Source organism: Neofelis nebulosa, chromosome 4 (assembly GCF_028018385.1).
Source record: "Neofelis nebulosa isolate mNeoNeb1 chromosome 4, mNeoNeb1.pri, whole genome shotgun sequence".
Taxonomy (NCBI): Eukaryota; Metazoa; Chordata; class Mammalia; order Carnivora; family Felidae; genus Neofelis; species Neofelis nebulosa.
Window position 1 is genome coordinate 51449646 of NC_080785.1, and position 21056 is coordinate 51470701.

A 21056-nucleotide genomic window follows, 5' to 3' on the forward strand; every position below is an offset into this window, starting at 1 on the left:
CCACCCAGGCCCCCACCTCATTCCTAATCATAAACAGGTATGGATAGTTAGGACCAGACTATGCTGAGATCACTAATTTTTAAGTTCCTCTAAATCTGTTTGCTTATTCTGTTATCTCCCAAGCCAAGAAGATTTAGTCATTGTCAATGTACTAACATTTCAGAGAAACGCCAGAACACCACCAAATAATATTTGTGGAATCTATCATTTCTGGCTTGAGACAGACATTTCTGAATTCACCTAATGCAACTTATGTAGCAGAGAAAAAAATCTACACTTTCATTAACTCTCTGAGGATAATTAAATTTCATGTCTCCCATGAAGTGTGATAAGGACACACAAATTTTTCAGAAGAAGTTAAAAAGGCAACTAAAGAATTACGTTTCATTTCCAAATGCTTACTCTTACATACTCATAATTTTCCACACAGAACACATATCTGGTGGGATTTTATGAGTAAAACCAAAACAAAATCAAAACACAAGGTATACCCTGGCAGTGGTCTTCAACACGATCATCAGAAAAGCAGTTCTAAAAAAAAAAAAAAGCAGTTCTCAGTTTTTATTTTCTAAGTTGGAGAACTTTGAAAGAAAAAAAAGGGAAGAAAGGAGAGAAAAAAAAAGTTTTATGGCTGATGCCTGGGTGTCTAATCTATCAATTTAACTATTTACAATGGGAAGATTAAAGGTGGCTAGATTTTACGTCACATTGCATACAGTCACAGATAAAATCTGAGTCTATGCTCCCAAGAGAAGTCTGGACTAAATCAGATGGGAAAAGGAACCTATCTTCACGATCAGGTCCAATAAACTATAGCCTGTGGGCCACATCCAGCCTGCCACCTAGCTTTGCAAATAAAGTTTTATTGGAATACAGTTACATCTATTCATTTGTGTATTGTTTAGGACTGCTTTCGCCCTACAATAGTGGAATTGGTAGTTCTGAGACAGAATGTATACTCCAAAGCTGAAGACATTTACTACCTCAGTGTTTACAAAAAAAGTTTGCTGACCCTTGTTCAAGATGATTACAGAAGGCCATACACCACACAAAAATGCTCGAGATTATGATAAAGTATTACTTCCAAATAAAGTACAACATTTCTAGTTATTTACGTATGTTAATTACGAATCTAGACTAAGGCAAAATAATTGCACGTATTTATTTTCCACTTTCTTATTCTACATATAAAACCACTGCACATCAGTTTCCCAGAAAGCTCTATATTCTCTTAAAACCTAAGATTTATCAGGCAATCTATTACCCAGAAATATGCTATAACAGATCATAAAGAAATACCATTAATGAGCTATAAATACACTTTAACTGTGAATTTTAGATGTATTCACATATTCATACATGAAGGCAATAAACTTTAAAATATTAGTATTAGCAAAGGTACAATAAGCAATTCTAATGAGCAATTTTCCAACTTTAGGAACCAACTTACTACTCCATTCGAGACACAGGCATTAGTTATAATCATCCAAAGTCAGTTATTTGAGATAGGAACATTTTTACAAATATCAATTTGAAGTATAACAGTGTGTCCCATCAAATGCATGATACCTAAAAACTGCCATGATTTCTGCAGACTATTGACTGAATACTTACATGAATACATATCTCATAGTCAATATAAGAATGCCAAAAGTCCTCCTTCTGAATCCGAGGATCTCGAACCCAGACGCTTACAAATTCCTGTAAAGGCATCATAAACAAAGGAATATGTTTCAGAATCGCAAGCAGGGCTGGAAAGAAGAGAGAGAAGCACACAGTACTGGAACAAAACTGAAATGAGCTGTGGTTGTTCATTCTTTTAAAAACAAGAAGTAAAGCCAATGAATCAGGCACTATGGGAAGTCCAAGAGCATTTCTGGCACAAATGGAATTTTTAAAATGGTGTAAATCCAACCTGGGGGTCCTTCTAGGGAGTCTTACAGGTTAATGGAGACCGTAAGAAAGTAACTGATGTGTCATTTTGAATCGTGAAATACGTTCAGATTTTTCTCAAATCTTACTTTTCTTTCTTTTTTTCACTTTCTTTACAGCAGCCATTTCTTACTTTTTTCATCTCCCTACGTTAAAACCATAGGCCCTGGGGCACCTGGGTGACTCAGTCAGTTGAGCGTCTGACTTCGGCTCAGATCATGATCTCGCAGTTCGTGAGTTCGAGCCCTCAAATTCGGGCTCACTGCTGTCAGCCTGTCAGTATAGCGCCCGCTTCAGATCCTCTGTAGCCCTCTCTCTGCCCCTCCCCCTCTTGCGCTCCCCCCAAATATAAATAAAAATAAATAAGTGAAATAAAAAAACTATAGGCCCCACCTGATAAATCACTTCCTAGAAGAAAATAGAAGAGTGGCAAAGGACATGGGATAAGCAAGCAACGGAAGATGAAAATGACTTTCTACACACCCCACCTTCATGAGAATAAGCAACAATAACTTAGAAAGATGAAACCCTTTTACCCAATACTTTTCTATTTTTTTAAATACACTCTCCCTTATAGTAAATAATTTCACCTTCTTAATAACCTCATGTCATAAGTAAAAACAGATGTTAAAAAAAATACCTGGTAGACAATCTTGTTCCTTTCAAAAGATAACAAAAATTGGAAATACAGGGTAAAATTTAAAACACAATGCTTTCCAAAAAGTGCTCTTTACTAAATATTCTTAGTATAAAAATATGACATCATATACAACAAATGATTATGTTTGGCATGATAAATCTGAAAGTATTAATTGATTCACTTGGTGATCACAAATTTGCTAAGTGAATTTTTAAATCTTATTACTTATTTTTAAAGATTTCATTTTTAAGTAAGCTCTACACTGAATGTGGGGCTCAAACCCACAACCCAAAGATTAAGAGTTGCAGGTTCCACCAATTCAGCCAGCCAGGTGTCCCAAATTCTTTCTAAAGATCTTATTTTTAGATAATCTCTATACCCAACATAGAGCTCAAACTCACAACCCCAAGATCAAGAGCTGCATGCTCTACCGACTGAACCAGCCAGGCACCCCTAATTCATTTTTTTAATTTTCTTAAGTTTATGTATTTATTTTGAGAGAGAAAACGCAAGTGAGCTGGGGAGGGGCACAGAGAAAGGGAGAGAATCCTAAGCAGCTCTATGCTGTTAGCACAGAGCCCTATGTGGGGCTCTATCCCATGGACTGTGAGATCATAACCTGAGCTGAAGCTGGATGCTTAACTGACTGTGCCACCCAGGTGCCCCAAATTTTATTTTATTTTATTATTTTTTTTTAATTTTTTTTTTTAACGTTTATTTATTTTTGAGACAGAGAGAGACAGAGCATGAACAGGGGAGGGGCAGAGAGAGAGGGAGACACAGAATCTGAAACAGGCTCCAGGCTCCAAGCCGTCAGCACAGAGCCCGACGCGGGGCTCGAACTCACGGACCGTGAGATCATGACCTAAGCCGAAGTCAGATGCTTAACCAACTGAGCCACCCAGGCACCCCTAATTTTATTTTAAATATTTCAACTTTTTATCTAAAAAGGGGGGGCATCAAAGCTGAAATCTTAGGCTTCTGTTACTGCTTTGTGCTGGCACATCTGAGAGGCAGGCTCTGAATGTTTGTAGAGCAGAAGCAGAAGACAGATGATGGTGTTTTCTGGACAGAGTACCTCTATTCTGTTACACAGACCATAAAATGATCATTTTTCAGCCCAGAGCATTTTTTAAAAAGGCGAAAAAAAACAGCTCACATTCCCTTTTGACACCTATGAAGTTTCACCTTTTTAAAAATTTTTTGTTAACGTTTATTCATTTTTGAGAGACACAGAGAGAGAGAGAGTGCAAGCAGGGGAAGAGGAGAGAGAGAGGGACACGCAGAATCCAAAGCAGCTCCAGGCTCTGAGCTATCAGCACAGAGCCCAACCCAGGGCTTGAACCCACAGTCCAGACCGCAAGATCATGACCTGAGCCGAAGTGGGATGCCCAAACGACTGAGCCACCCAGGTAACCCTCAAATTTCACCTTCTAAGGCAACATAAACTTTGTTCTTGAATTTGAGACTTCTGCCCTACTGCCTGCCCGAAGGATACAGGGATTATGAGTTAATCTTCCCAAAAGTCTTACTTTAAAAGCTTTTCTTTATGTATTTTTTTAAGTCATTTAGAAGACAGATAATAAAAATAAGACAACATAGTGATGTTCTTTTGGCCATTATTTCTCAAACCCCCTTTTTTAAAGTTTATTTTTATTTATTTTAAGAGAGAGAGCAAGTGGGGGAGAGGCAGAGAGTGAGGGAGACAATCCCAAGCAGGCTCCATGCTGTCAGCACAGAGCCTGACGTGAGTTTCAAACTCACCAACCGTGAGCTCATGACCCAAACTGAAATCAAGAGTCAGACACTTAACCAACTGAGCCACCCAGGCGCCTCTCAAAAGTACATTCTAAATTGTAAGAGAAACTGTTCAGAGATGGAAACTGAAACAAACCCAGGCACCCTGCCCTTAGTCTAACTGTCATTTCCGTCTCCTGTGAGTGTGTGTGTGTGTAACTCATTTCCCTGCAGTACTTTTCACACACCCAGAGTTCTTAATGGACTAATCATCGATGAATCAATGAACAGAAGGGAAAATAGGTTAGGAAGAGAAGACCAGAATCCAAAGCAGACCACATTTATCTTTCCAAACCATGCACCTCTCCCCTCCCCCCCACACACACTTAGGGCTGCATTCTGGCTTTCATGGGCCTTGGGGACTTTTGCCTTCATAAGACCTTCCTGCCACACACACCAAAAAAAAAAAAAAAAAGAAAAGAAAATCAAAAATCATACTTTATAACCACACTGACATAAAGAGGAATATATTAATATTATATATTAAAACCTTTCATTTGATCTGAAAGTTCATTTTATCTTTCTGGTTTAGAAGGAAATTAAAACATTTTCAGTGGCCGACCAACACATGAAAAAATGCTCCACATCACTCATCATCAGGGAAATACAAGTCCAAACCACAATGAGATACCACCCTCACAGCTGTCAGAATGGCTAACATTAACAACTCAGGCAACAACAGATGTTGGCGAGGATGCGGAGAAAGGATCTCTTTTGCACTGCTGGTGGGAATGCAAACTGGTGCAGCCACTCTGGAAAACAGTATGGAGGTTCCTCAATAAATTAAAAATAGAACTACCCTATGACCCAGCAATTGCACTAGTAGGTATTTATCCAAGGGATACAGGTGTGCTGTTTCGAAGGGGCACATGCACCCCAATGTTTATAACAGCACTATCGACAATAGCCAAAGTATGGAAAGAGCCCAAATGTCCATCGATGGATGAATGGATAAAGAAGAGGTGGTGGTATCTATCTATCTATCTATCTATCTATCTATCTATCTATCTATCTATCTACATACAATGGGGTATTACTCAGCGATCAAAAAGAATGAAATTTGCCATTTGCAACTACGTGGATGGAACCGGAGGGTATTATGCTAAGCGAAATTAGTCAGAGAAAGACAAATATCGTATGACCTCACTCATAGGAGAACTTTAAGACACCAAACAGAAGAACATAAGGGAAGGGAAGCAAAGATAATATAAAAACAGGGAGGGGGACAAAGCATAAGAGACTCTTAAATATGGAGAACAGACAGAGGGTTTACTGGAGGGGTTGTGGGAGGGGGGGATGGGCTAAATGGGAAAGGGGCATTAAGGAATCTACCCCTGAAATCATTGTTGCACTATACACTAACTAACTTGGATGTAAATTAAAAAAAAAAAATTAAAACGTCTTCATGTTTTAATGAAAACCCCTAAAAGCAGTGTGGGCCTTGATCACCACTATGCCTACACTGAGCAAGGCAGGACATTGATAACAGCAGGCAAGGTTATTGTGCATGCCCCCACTCCATCTCTCCACCACCCTACAGCCAGAAGGCACCCAGTCATCAGGTCACATGTGGGCCATGAGCCCTCACAGGGTGCTGGCAACTCCACTTTTCCACTGGAGAGGCCGGAGTTCTTGAATATACCAAAAGGGGAATTAAATATTTCCAACGGCTCAATGTTCTGTATTTTTTTTCAAATATTTATTTTTGAGAAAGAGAGAGAGCATGTGCGCTATGCACGCTAGCTAGGGAGGGGCAGAGAGGGGGGGGGGACAGAGGATCAAAGCAGGCTCTGCGCTGACAGCAGAGAGCCTGCTGTGGGGCTCGTACCCACAAACTGTGAGACTGTGACCTGAACCGAAGTCGGACACTTAGCTGACTCAGCCACCCACGTGCCCTTCAGTGTTCTATATTAATAGCAGAAGATATGCACCTGTTACTGAAATAGTGGGTCTCTACACAGACTAAACAAAAATGAAAAGAAAAGGAAATCCATTTGTCAATGTGCTACAAACTTGTGATTAAAAAAAAAAAAAAATCTAAACTAAAACTATAAAACCCACAGTTACTACAGTGTCACAACGCCCCTGACCACTCAACATTCTATTAATCGATGATGGTAGCAATGACAAATAGTTCTGGGAAAAAAAAGGGGGGCTTTTATTTCCCCCCACTATTTGCTTGCTACAGCCCAACCATTAACATGTAAGCTTTGAGTAACATGTCCCGTTTCATGGAAAGAGCACTGAATTTATGGTCACAAGACTAGGGATAAATTCTGGTTCACGGCATTCTAAATTATGAACTTATTCACTGAGCCTCTGTTTCCACATCTGGAAAATGGGAATAATGCCTGTTCGAACAATATCCCAGCTATTTGTTACAAGTATCAAATTATAAAACACCAGTGGAAACCCTGGGAAGTTTTTCATTAAGTACTACATGAAGGTAAAGTATTATTACACAGAAAGGAAAACGCTTATAATAAACCCAAAACATTGAGACCTTCCCACAGACACTGGCAATAAAAAATTAAGCTAAACCAATTGTATGTGTTTCTTAAAGTACAAAAAATTATTAACTTAAGAACCCAGCAGCAAACACGCTAACACTGTAATTTTTCAGCAAAACTCAGACTGACCTAAGGATTTCACAGTACTTGCTCAGAGCAAGCGCCTCATAATATTTATAGAAGGGATGGACAACATAATGAAAAATTACAGTAAAAAAGTCTTTTCTTCATCTCAATGGGTTGGAATTCTCAGACTCTGCTATTATTGTTACTTATTAAAGTCTACTCTTTACATAGGGAAGGACATGTTGAATACATATTCAAAAACTTTGCTGGGGGGAAAAAAGTCTTGTAAGAGCAGCAATGTATTTTTTTTAATGTTTATTTATTTTTGACCGGGGTGGGGGGGGGTGCAGAGAGAGAGGGAGACAGGGAATCCGAGCAGAACCCAACATGGGGCTTGAACCCATGAACCGTGAGATCATGACTTAAGGGGAAATCAAGGATCAGACACTTAGCCTACTGAGCCACTCGGGCCCCCCCAAGAACAGCAATGCATTTTAAATGCACATTTAAAGTCAACTATGGTGCTAAAACTCCAAATATTTTTTCAATCTTGAAAATTTTTAACTTGGTAGGAGGGCTAAATTTCCCTATTCTTTTGTGGATGGTGAGCTCTTCCCTTCTCACTCTCTTAAACATCGCTAGGGCCCTGAGAGCCACCCCCAGCTGCTGTTTTTCACACCCAGATGCACTTCCAGGATGATCTCATGCAAACATATGCTTTCGAGCACCCAGCAGGAGCTGATGATTCCATCCCCAGCCCAGCCTGGGCGTCTCTCCACATCTCCAGCCTCTTGCCTAGAAGTCTCACGAGCACAGAGTCTATACCATTGCCACACACCGCATCCTTCTCCCCCATCTCATCTCCAGCAACCCTGCCCGAAACGCAATTATGCCAGACTTCGCCTGCACCCAGGTCATCCCCCACACTAAGACAAGAATGGCCCCAACGCACACATCTGGGGATGTCACTTTCCTGCTAAAAGTCCTTCAAAACCTACGCCATAATTTTCAAGATCAAGTTCAGACTCCTTAGGTAGCACAACATGATTTTCGCTCTACTCATGGCCAAAGGCTAAACAAAGGTCGCCTACATGACATGCCAGTTCAGCCCTCCATGCCTTTGAACATACTGTTCCCTCTGCCTGGACTGCGATCCCTACCCTACTTTCCGCTTTCTTCTTCATCATCATCTTCCTCTAGCCTTCATGGTCTGCTGACTCCAATTCTTCTTTCAAAATGCAACTCAGTCTCTGGAAATCCTGCAGTTCACCCAGTCTGATTCATCTGACCCTCTTCCGAGCCCCTAACACCTCCGGGCACATCCTGGGCACTGTCCCTACTTGCCACAGCTTACTGTGCTGTGATACCTGTAGGTCCCCTCTCTCAGACACTGAGGTCCTTCAGGGTAGCCCAGGCCGTCACAGCCGACTTGGGTGCCTGGCACAGACAATGCATTCCATTAATATCACCTAATGAATAAATGAATGCCTGCAGGAATGAATGAACTGCCTTCGGGAAAAAAACAAGATCCAACCTGAACTGGAATAAAATCCTCATCCGCTTGGGTTCTTGGACTCCGTGAATTAATGAGAAGTTATTTAGCAGCTGGTCTAAAGTTTATCTTAATTTACCAAACCCCTTCCTCTAAGGGTGTGCCAATTAACAGCATATGGCTACGCGAGCGATGTTTAAGATCTATGAGCACAAACTGTTTTCGAGCACCCTAAAGAACTCTAGAAGCACCTATTTACATAGAAATAATTGAAAATCATCCTGATAGCTTCAATAACTTGGGTCCCCGAAGACCCGTGCCAGACGACAATTTGTTTGCCTAGTTGGAGTTAAAATATGTACTTGAAAGTAATAAAAGTACATTTATTTTAAAATATTCTATAATTCAGATGGGCCTCCCCTCCCCCACCCCGCAATTAGTAGGAATTAGTGAAGTTTCGCCGTACATCCAGCTATGAATAGCACACCCAGGAAGCCAAGGTTCACCTATAATCTCTTAATTAGACGCATCCCTCACGATGCTGCCCACCATCCTTCAAAGGAATGTTGACAGCTTGTCAGCCGCAGAGGACAGTTCCGAGTTCCACACCTACAATCATATGGATTTCCTCTGAAAATTGCTTCAGCAGCAGCAGTCAGTCAATTTAATAACCTTATTAAACACTTTAATGACTTCTTGGGCCTAATGACTGTATCTAGTGTGGAGGAAGAAGCCAGGCAGAATAGAATTAAAAATTTAAACTAACTGATCCCTACTGTTCTCCATGTGGGAAAAGGCTTCTGAAGAAAGAGAGACTGCTAGACTCTTTGAAAATCTAATTCCTGTGTTCTCTTATAATAATCGCTCTTTGATTGTAATGCATCCTGTCCCCCACCACCACTGCCCCAGGTTCAACCTTTGTCTATTTACTCGTCTACCTTGTCTTCTCTTCCTTAGCCCTGATAGGAGATGAAATTAACAATAAAAATAACTGTATTATATAAAGCACTGTGACAAGCGTTTTACATATGTTTTTCTTTATCTTTACAACAATTCTAAGGAAGCGGTCAATTAATTATCTGTCCCATTTTACAGATAAGGAAAGTAAGGCTTCTAAAGCTTAATTTAAGCAACTGGCCCAAAGCCAAACAGCCAACAGGCTGAGCTATTGGCCATTTCAATATTCAAACTCAAAGCTTGTGCTCTCACACATTCTATCTAGCGGTACTTTGGGCAATGATAAATCTCAGATGATTTCCATCTTCTCTGTAATTATTTTGGAGGGAAAATATTATCTTTGTTGCTCTTAGCCAATATCAGTTCAAACGACATGCTCTTCTCAAAGGCTTTCTATTCCATTTTTATATTTCTAGCCCCAAGCACAGTAGTAGCACATAGTAAGTCCTCATGAAATGTTAGAAAATTAATCAAACAACTGATTACAGAGATGACTCAAAAACAAAGAATGTAGATTCTGTATGCTGAAAATTATAAGATGCAGTTAAAAGAAATCAAAGAAGTCTACACTTCTCTGTATATGTCTACATAAGTATATGTCTGTACTGCGTTCATGTATTGAAAGACTCAACACAGTAAAGAGATCAGTTCTCTCCAAACTGATCTATGGGTTTAATGCAATTCCTGTATCAATCCCAGTAAGATTTTCTGAAGACACAGATGAGATTCTTCTAAAATTTACATGGAAAGGGACAGACCCTAGAATAGCCAAAACAATTTTGAAAAAGTACAAAAGAGTGAAAAGAATCCCCCTGCTGCAGTAATCAAGACAGTACAGTATTGGGAGAGGTACACAGATCAACAGAACAGAACAGAAAACCCAGAAATAGACCTATACAGGGATGTCCAACTAACTTTTGACAAACGTGTAAAAACAATTCAATGAAGGGGGCGCCTGGGTGGCTCAGTCGGTTAAGCGTCCGACTTCGGCTCAGGTCATGATCTCGCGGTTTGTGAATTTGAGCCCCGCATCAGGCTCTGTGCTGACAGCCCAGAGCCTGGAGGCTGCTTCAGATTCTGTGTCTCCCCTTCTCTCTGCCCCTCCCCTGCTCATGCTCTGTCTCTCTCTGTTTCTCAATAATAAATAAACAAACAAAAAAAATATTTTTTAAATAAAAAAACAATTCAGTGAAGTATAGACAGCCTTTGAACAAGTGGCTCTGCAGCAATTAGACATCGACAGGCCCAAGATGAACTTTGACCTGACCCTTGCACCTTCCACAAAAATTAATTCAAACGGATCATATATTTAAATGTAAACACAAAACCATAAAACAGTTAGGAAAAAATATGAGAAAATCTTTGGGTCCTAGGCATAGATGAAGAGTTCATCGACTCGATACCAAAAGGATAATACACATAAGGAAATAGTTATACAGTGGACCTCACCAAAACTAAAAACCTTTCCTCTGCAAAAGACCCTGAAAAGAAGTTGAAAAGACAAATGACAGACTAGAAGAAAATATTTGCAAATCACACATCCTTCAAAGGACTTGTACCTAGAACATATAAAGAACTCTCAAAACTCAACATTTATGTGGCACCTGGGTGGCTCAGCAGGTTAAGCGTCTGACTACTGATTTCAGCTCAGGTCATGATCTCAGGTTCCTGAGTCTGAGCCCCACATCAGGCTCTGTACTGACCACGAGGAGCCTGCTTGGGATTCTTCCTCTCCTCTCTCTCTGTCCCTCCCCACACAAGCTCTCTCGGTCTCTCTTAAAATAAATAAATAAACTTAAAAAAACAAAAACAAAATTCAACATTAAAAAAAAATAAAGAATTCGATTAGAAAATAGGCAAAACACACACAGAGACCTTTCATCAAGGACATATAGATGGCAAACAAGGACATGAAAAGTGGTATAACATCATTAGCCACTAGGAAATGCAAATCACCACCATAATGTGACATCACAGCACCTACCAGTTTCTGGGGGTGTTATCCCTATAGTTTATATTAGCCATTTTGATAGGTGTGGGTTTGTTTTTTTTTTAATTTTCACTGTAGCCTAGCTTTGTAGTACAGGAAGCATAACCTTGTGCTAATTGTAAGAATATTTACTCAGATTACAAAAAGACAAGTAGGGACAAAAGCTAATAAATCAGAACCTCTAAGTGCTAATGAAGAGTAATTTTTCATAGCCTTAATGAGAATTTTCTATCACAAATATGAAAACTTGTTTCATTATGTGTTCACTTTCTCAGGACTTTTTTTTTCCTATTCCAAAGTATGTTTTACATGCTTATGTGTTTAAACTAAGGATTCATTCATATTTTCATTCATTCATTCATTCATTCAACTAAAGAACATGGACTCTGTGCTAGGCACTGTTCTAACTTGTAGAATTTAACCAATGTCTTATTCACCAGTGTTCTGTTCAGGACTCTCACATAACAATCTCAAAACTAATATTTAACCCATTTTGCACACTACATTCTTTACAAATAACAAGCTTGAAAGGCAGAAGGAATGCATCAAGTGAGCTTCCTATTTCCTAATAACAGTTATGACAAATCACCTAAAGGAATACTACAAGGGATGTTACTTTCTACTTTATAGCTTGGAGGGTGTTTAAATGTCATGCTCTGGCAGTTTTGAATGATGATTTTTAAGAAAGCTTTTATTACTTTAGGAGAAATAACCATGGATAAGATTCACTTAGACCTGCCTTTTGTATGACTTATAACAGTTCGTGATGTTGCAAGCTTTTTTATACAAGTAGGGTTCAAAATTAAGGAGAGTTACCTTTTGTATCTCGTAATACATTAGGAAAAGTGCAGTGGGAAAAAACTCATCTTTTGCAGTAAGAAGTAATTGCCAACCTGTATTAAACTATACCACAGGACACAATCAGCAAAATCCAGTTTGTGAAAATATCTACTGAACAAAAAGATGTAGTTTCTTCAACAAATTAATTACAAAAGGGGAAAAAGGCAGAATAACAGACTGTAAGCAAAACAGTAACTAAATGCAATGTGTGGTCCCTATTTGGATCATAATGAGAACTAAATATATACATTCCCCCTACCCCCAACAGAATCCAAAAAACTTGAACACTGACTGAAGATTTGATGGTATGAAAGAATTAATGCTAATTAGTTAAGGTGTAATAATCTGGTTTGTTCCTAAGAAGGGTCATTTGTTAGAAATGTATACTGAAATACTTACAGATGAAAATACACAACGTCTAGAATTTGTTTCAAAGTAATTCACTGCCTGGTCCCACGAAAAAAATGAATATGGGTGGGGGATAGCTTGGTCATGAATGAACAATGTGCTAATTGTTGAATCCTTAGAATAACGTAATGAACCCTTGTGTACCTCTCTGCTTTGTGTACGTTTAAAATTTCACAATGAAAGGTTACAATCAGAGAAAGTAAAAGGGAAGAAGGGAGAGAGGAAGGGAGGGAGAGGGAGAGGGGGGTCATCCTAAGATGACTGCTTTATGAAAAGGAACAAATGTGGCACCTGAAAGTGAAAGCAAGTCAGAAACAGAGACCTAAAATGTTAACCATTTATTCAACATTTATTGACACCATTAACATAATAGCCTAATACTTATCTACCTTAAAAAATAAGATTTTTTCATTCCTATAAAAATAAAACATGTATGTAATTAAAGAGAGATACATAAAATTTCAAACACAGATGAATACACCATGAAAATGAAGTCCCCTACATGCTGGTCGCCCTGCTTTTTGTCTACCTAGTGAGGACTTTTATAATTTTTATATTATATATAGATATAGAATTGGCATGTGTATGTATATATATTTAATTTTAACATAAATGGGATAATATAAATACTGTTTTGTATCCTGCTTTATTTACTGCACAATCTTTTAGAAACCTTTATATGTTGATCATATATAATTCAATGTAATTTGCTTCAAAAGTGTTAATTTTAGGGGCACCTGGGTGGCTCAGTCGGTTAAGCATCCGACTTCAGATCAGGTTGGGATCTCGTGGTCTGTGCGTTCGAGCCCCGCGTTGGGCTCTGTGCTGACAGCTCAGAGCCTGGAGCCTGCTTCGGATACTGTGTCTCCCTCTCTCTCTGCCCCTGCCCTACTCATGCTCTGTCTCTCTCTCTCTCAAAAATAAATAATAAAAACATAAAATTTTTAAAAAACAATAAATAAAAGTGTTAATTTTAGCACAGTTTTGGATATACAGAAAAATCCCCACTTATCTCACATCCAGTTTTTCCTATTATTATATCACACCACACAGGCAAAGAAGGAAAAAAAAATTTGTTTGGCGGAGTAGGAGAGCGTTCTGTCTTGTCTTGTCACTTGCCTTCAAAGTCCCCAGCATCACAGGACCCAGGTGGAAGGCCTGCTTATGGGATATTCTTTAATGACATTCGCTGGTTCCAGCCCAGTCAGTTTCCAATCAGTTTCCCAATAAGGAAAGTATGCTTTCCTAGAGCGAGCCCAAGAGGTTGCCATCAGTCAGCAAAAGCATATCCTGAGCATGTAAATGTTAAGTTTTGAGGCAACACATCCGAAAGAGCAGCACATCCCTGGCATCTTTCCGTGTAGGGCCCTGTCTCCTCCCTCGGCGGCAGGGTCCTCATGGTCCCTGGAACTCTCCTGGGCCCACTTGGATCCGTTCCATTCAGGGTATCCACTGCCACAGAGCTGAGGATTTATTGCCACTAGGTGTCAATACTGGTATTTGCCGCTCTACCCAGAATCAAGTATGTACATTTTGGAGAAAAACCCTCATCCTAAAGGTATACATTTCTCAAGGTAGAATTCAGTCATCATGATCCAGGAGAGCAGAGGAGATATACATCCCATCCCCCACACCTACACCCACAAAAGGGGTTTCGGCCCACCCTTCCAGTCATATCACAGAGGCTGGACTGTCCCATTTACACCACGTGAGCCCTGGGCAGAGGAACAAACCCAGTGCCCTGGAGGGACCAGAATGTGGGACGTCATGAAACACTGTCCGGCAGGAGGGAACTGTTTATTCACACATCACAGAAGAGGAGCTCAACGTGGCAGAGAGCAAGGGCCTTTAGTGACGCAGAAAAGCCAAACTGCTCACTCTGGACATTAGAATAGAAAAAGAACAAAAATGCCTGACTCCACGAAAGACAATCTGAAACACGTTTCCTGACACAGCCACCTGCCTTTTCATTAGGATACTGGGTTCTGTCTCATTAAACAGAAGAGTTGATTCAGTTGAGTCCACCTAATTATTCTTATTAAAATATGCAACCATAATATTTTAATTGTAAATTAAAGTTGCATGCATGAATGAATCTGAATTCATTTTAATTTTACAATGGCCCAATGCCAGGGCCTTTTTATGGGGAAGATCCATCAGCTTGCATACTGTTCTCCTGGGAATCCAAACCAATGTGCAAATGGAATATGTTTAACTAACAAGGGAAACTCTCGTTCCCTGTTCTCCTCTCTCTAGATTTATTACAATAATAAAGCTATTTTAACAAGAGAGACTAGATTTGGTTACCCACCCCCCACATCTATAAAAAATTTTTTTTTTACCAAACTTCTAGGCTGGCTCTATCAGTTAGGTAGAACCAACATGTCCCTCTTAGGCCATCTGAATTTTATTTTATTTTATTTTTTTTTTTTTTTTTAGGCCATCTGAATTTTAAACCAAGGTAGTAAATAGGTCTCACTTCATGTGCCAATGTCAAGATTAATTAGGAATGTCTGCTATGGGCACTGAGTGGAAAGTGCTTACACACACACTGATTCCTTGGTCTAGATTCTAGAACAATCAGTGACACTACATTCAGCCCTTACATATGCAGTCAGGTGGGAAATGAATTATTTCCACTGAACAACAACCAGGCACTAGGATATTGAAAAGCTCAGCCAAAACCTTCTCTACTTCTGACCACACCGACTACAGGTTAGGTGGTGAGGTAAAAATACCTTTTTATAATTGAGGCTTTAGGAAAGCCTCTTCTTGACTTCTAAGTGGAGGCCTGAGGATAAGGAGGAGTTAGCCACTCCACTCAACATGGAGTGAAGTCTGGGGGAGGAGAGATTATCCAAGCAGTGGGGAAAACATCTGTGAAAGCCCAGGGGCCCAGAGGACACAGAGCATTCGAGTCTGCAAAATAAGCTCCAAAATAAGAAGTGAGAAGTGCATCGGGGCAAAGGGAGGCACAGAAGATGAGCCTAGAGAAAGAAGCAGGGTCCAATTATAGAGGGTCTTAGTCACACATTTAGGAGTTTTAACTTTGTTTAAGAGCAATGCCATTAGAAGCCAGGAGATCATTCTGGCCACAGGGAAACAGTGGACTGTCTGAGCAACACTACATCACAATACATCCAGAACCTGGCCCGGCTATGCTCAGTTCTTGCTGACAAAGGCTAACATAAATTTCCAAGCATTAAATCTCTCTCTTCTTATCATACTTTTTTCCTTTTCAGTTGAAGGACTTTCTAGTTTAAAATTCCTTAATTTTATGGGACGCTTGGGTGGCTCAGTTGATTAAACGTCCTCCTGTTGGTTTCAGCTCAGGTCATGATCTCATGGTTTCATGAGTTTGAGCCCCACATCAGGTTCCATGCTGACAGGGCAGAGCCTGCTGGGAGTTTTCTCCCCCTCTCTCCCTGCCCTTCCTTTATTCACACACACTGTCTCCGTCTCTCTCAAAAAAAAAATAAACTTTAAAAAATTACTTTAAAATTCCTTAATGTTATAATATTATTATTATTATTATTATGTTTATTTATTTTTGAGATAAAGAGAGCATGAGCAGGGTAGGGGCAGAAAGAGAGAGGGACAGAGGATCCAAAGCAGGTTCTGTGCTAAGAGCACAGACAAAGTCAGATGTTTAACCGACTGACCCACCCAGGCACCCCAATGTTATAATATTATATAATTATTTATAATAAAGGACTTTTGCAAGATCAATAAAACACTTTCTTTATGTAGATGGTTAAATTATTTTTCGTGTTGTAGTTTTTATTAATTGAAATGCGTTTGTAATCAAAATCAAGTGCTTAAACCAAGTAAAAAATTTAGAAAATTAAAAATTAAGAAATTTTGGGGGCGCCTGGGTGGCTCAGTCGGTTAAACGTCCGACTTCAACTCAGGTCATGATCTTGCAGTCCGTGAGTTCGAGCCCCGCGTCGGGCTCTGGGCTGATGGCTCAGAGCCTGGAGCCTGCTTTGGATTCTGTGTCTCCCTCTCTCTCTGCCCCTCCCCCGTTCATGCTCTGTCTCTCTCTGTCTCAAAAATAAATAAACGTTAAAAAAAACTTTTTTTTTTAAATTAAGAAATTTTTAAGTAAACCCTCTAATTGGAAAAACAGTCTTTGTTGCTTTCATTGGCAGTTTTCCCCCCTACGAGAACTTTTTTTTTTTTTTTTGAGAGAGAGCACAGGTGCACACAAGTGGAGGAGGGGCAGAGAGACAGGGAGGAGAGAGAATCCCAAGAAGACTCCAGGATGTCCATGCAGAGCCCAACACGAGGCTTGGGGCTCAATCCCACGAACCATTACATCATGATCTGAACCAAAACCAAGAGTAAAAAGCTTAACCAGCTGAGCCACCCAGGCACCCTTCTCCCCTAAGAGAACAAGGTTTAAAATGTGCCTTTGGAATGTGCCATCAATCACATAGTCTCACTCTCTCGGCACTGCCTGCCCAGTGGTCAGGACAATGCAGGTGGTATAGTGAAGAGTTCACCTCACCCAGAGAGAGGTCTGGCCTCTGCCCTCAGCTACTGGGAGGTGATCTCTAGGCCCCTGGAACATCCTGCCTGACAGGAGTACCTTTGCCAGACTGGGCTTTGGCCACCAGACAGTCCAACAATGTGCATATGATGGGAGTTCAGTTGTACCAAATGCAACCTCTGGAGGAACTGGAGACTAAAGATATTAGCCTGACCCCAGGAGTAGAGACTAAAAGGCAGCCACACAGGAGGACGCCCAGGTGGCTCAGTCGGTTAAGCGTCCGACTTTAGTTCGGGTCATGATCTCACGGTTTGTGGGTTCGAGCCCCACATCGGGCTCTGTGCTGACAGCTTGGAGCCTGGAGCCTGCTTCATGAAGATTCTGTATCTCTCTCTCTCTCCCCCTCCCCTCTCCCACTCACGCTCTATCTCTCTCGTTCTCTCTCTCAAAAATAAACATTAAAAAAATTAAAAAAAAAAAAAAAAAGCCACACAGGGAGTATGTGACTGAGCCGCAGTAAAAACTGGACACCAAATGCCCTGCTGAGCTCCCCTGCACATATCCTCACACATCAATGGTGGGAGCATAACTCCAGCAACTCCATACAGAGAAGACGAGCAGGAGCTCCACATCTGGATGCCTCCCCAACTCTGTCCGCTGCATCCCTTCCTTTGGCTGGTTCTAATTTGTGTCCTTTCCCTGTAATAAACCGTAACTGTGAGTATCATAGCTCTCTCAGTGAATTCTGTGAGTCTTACGAACTATCAAAACTGAGGATGGTTTTGGGAATCCCTGAAATTGTAACTGGTGTCAGAAGTGAGAGAAGTCATGTGGGGACTTGTAGTTTGGCCAACTTCACAGAGAAGGTATTTCCTGAAATAAGCAAATAAGTATTTCCTGAAATTTCCCAGTGTTGTTTAATATAGAGACAAGAGAGAAGTCCTGGTATTATGTGAGGTTACCTCTGTGGGGAAGATGGGGGGACTGATGGAAAGGGCCACACAGCACTGTCTGGGGTGCTGGAACCACCTATAGCTGAGTGTGGTTACACAGGTGTACACATAAGGGATAATCTGTTGAACACGTAAGATTAAGGAATTTTATGCATTTTACTGTTTATATGTTATACCCCAAAAGTTAAAAAACACTGTCTTTGAAAACAGGAGAGCCAAAAAAAAATGTAAAAAAAAATAATAAAAAGAAAATGCAGGAGCCCAGCCTGGAATTAAAGGGTAGAAGTGAGCTGGAGTAATTAGAATATGAACCCAAAGACAGGGCTGAAAGTAAGGATGTGAGATCTAGCAAAGAAGCTTCTGGAAGGATTCTCTGAAATGGACTTCTTGGATTGTTTAGTGCTTTAAACTTGGACAAGACAAACTAAGGACCATGTGGCCGTGTGTGTGTGTGTGTGTGTGTGTGTGTGTGTGTGTGTGTGTTGCATACTCCCTAACAAGTCCCTCTGCCACTGTTCAGTCTCATTAGGCTCACCCAGTGACAAAGTGTGTGATACAGGAGTAGGCAGGGTAGGACAAATGGGTACTCCGAAGAGAGGCCACTCAGCAAAGGGTTGGTGTGGTGGTTACCCTACCCTCCGCCCAGTCAGATAAAGCTCAAGAAGCCAGGACTGGAGGCCTGGGAGGTGAGACTGGGTTCAGGAAAGAACAGCGTTCTCTGAACTGTGTGAAAACAAGCCAAGAGATCTGAGAGGTAACAAGCCAAGTGAAAGTGAAACTAATGGCGGACAGTTCCCCTGGGTCATTACCAGAGGTGGGGGGATTCACTCATGAGGCAAGAGAGTAGAAAACCAAGAAAGCAAGAGGGAGACTGTTCAAAGCAGAGGGTGATAGTCAGAGCCTGGGAGAAATCTGAGTCATGGAAAAAGATATTTTTATAAGCAGTGGGTGGAAGTGAGCAAGGAGCCAGCTCAGTCACTGGAACCAAGGAATGAGGGCCGAGGACGCATCGATGTTGGGAAATGGGGGCAGCGGGGGCAGTGAGGACAGGAGGGCAGGTGTTTTGTTCTGTCGTTAGCCCTCCTCTAGGATGCCCTGAAGTATCGTGACTCTTCACCACAGACTGATGGTTACTGAATGAAGAACTAATCCGCAGTGAGTCAAAATGCATGGATTATTTATCTTTGGATTTGTGATGACATACCTCTTTCTGTTGTTCTGGAAACATCTTCAGCACAGGATACAATCAATCTGAAAAATAAGATACCAACAGTCAGTGATTTGGAAGCAGAAATGTCTCTCATGGCCTCCCACCAAAATCCTCCAAGGGAAAATAACTCTGCCTACTCAGTCCCTGAAAGATGAACCTCTGCTCCTCCTCCCTCCTATCCACTGCTGACCAGACCAAGGTGAACATCAGACTGATGTTTAGGACATGGCAAGTCTGAGGCAGTTGGATGCTGACAGGCGCTCAAACCCGAAGGCCAGGCAGAGTGTAGCTACAGGTGAAGCCTTGGTAAGTCAGAGCCTGGAGGTGGGGGAGCAGGGTGGCCATGGGGGGCCGGCAGAGGATGCCCACTGGCAGAGAAATGGAGACAATGGAGATGCCCAGAGAGAGCCACTGCTGAGAACAGCTCTGATGGCTTTACCGGCAACCAGACATTCAAGGAACGGGTCATTCCTGTGACATCTGAACCACTTCAGTGTTCAGATGAGAAACGGTGTGGGCCCCAAGAGGGATAAAGGTCAGCACCTTGATTCCAGTCAGTACAACCAACCTGATGGGTCATTCCAGGCCCTGAAGGTCCCTGGGATTGTCTGCTGGATTTTAAACCCCATTTATGACATAAGCTCATTGAATCTGACACCTGCTCTCTGTCAAAGAAAATTAAAATCCCCTAGCTGTATCCCTACACACGTATTCTTACGACGGAAAGGTGGCTATGACTGTGTCATCACTGTCTGTCTTTATTTTGACCATAGGTGTCTGGGTCCATTTTCCGGATACTTTTTACCATCCACAAAAATCTCCTGAGCCTCTACTAACATCCTTGGGACTGCAGGGAATATAAGGAAGCGAGAACCCTAGCTTCAGCCTCCAGACCCACATGATGTTGCTGATAAGATGCCGCACAGCAGGCAGAGGAAAGGACCTACTGCAGGAGGAGAGTGGACTGCACGTGAGTGGCCGGAGAGTTTCCAAAGGGAAGGCAATTCCTGTCACCTGGGAAACACAGGAGGACCCATGGAGAACACAGGAATGTCAGCATTCACGGAAGGAAGAGGGACCTCCAAGGAACAGGGGTGGTAGCAGCATGCACAAAGGAGGGAGAAAAGCATGATGGACAGTCAAGAGAAGGTGGGCAGGCCAGTTCCACTGTGGGAAAGGGATGGCGGGGGTGGGCCAGGTTGCACTGTTGCTGCCAAAAAGATATGCCCAGGTCCTAACCTCCAGGACCTATCTAGAAAAAGGGTCTTTGCAGACATAAAGAAGAATCTCAGATGTGATCATCCTGAATTATTGTGGGTTCCGAATACGATGACAAGTGTTTTAGGAGAGACAGAAGAGGAGAAAACCTGCACACGGAGGGGAAGCCGTGCGAAGATGGAGGTAGAAATTGCAGAGGGGCAGACACAAGCCAAGGACACCCGGAGTCACCAGAGGCAGGGGAAAAATGTCCCCCTAGAGACTCCAGAGGGAGCACGGTCCTGCCAACACATTGATTTCAGACATCTGGCCTCCAGAATTACAAAAGAATAAATTTCTCTTGTTTTAAGCCACGAAGTTTATGGTAACTCCTTTTGGCAGCCATAGGAAACCGATACAGAAAGGGTCTGCGGGGATCAGATAGAAAAGACAGGCTGGGGTCGTAACTGTGGAAGGGGTGGGAATTCATTTATTCACTCGGCAAATTTACTCGGCATATTTACTCGGCAAATATTTATGGCACTCCTACTATGTGCCATGTGCTGGGCTAG

The 21056-nt window shown here is 41.4% G+C and overlaps 1 protein-coding gene across 6 annotated transcripts in view; it reads right to left on the minus strand.

The window, feature by feature from the left end:
- The window catches only part of SNX10 (sorting nexin 10), a 74424-nt gene that overhangs the window by 12411 nt on the left and 40957 nt on the right, over positions 1-21056 (minus strand). For all 6 annotated transcript variants that reach the window (XM_058724774.1, XM_058724779.1, XM_058724777.1 and 3 more), the window contains exons 2-3: positions 19282-19328; positions 1615-1701 (exon numbers count right to left, since the gene is read on the minus strand). In XM_058724774.1, coding sequence (XP_058580757.1) covers positions 1615-1701; positions 19282-19305 — 111 coding nt within the window. In that variant the 5' untranslated portion in view covers positions 19306-19328. The remainder of the gene's footprint in view (positions 1-1614; positions 1702-19281; positions 19329-21056) is intronic.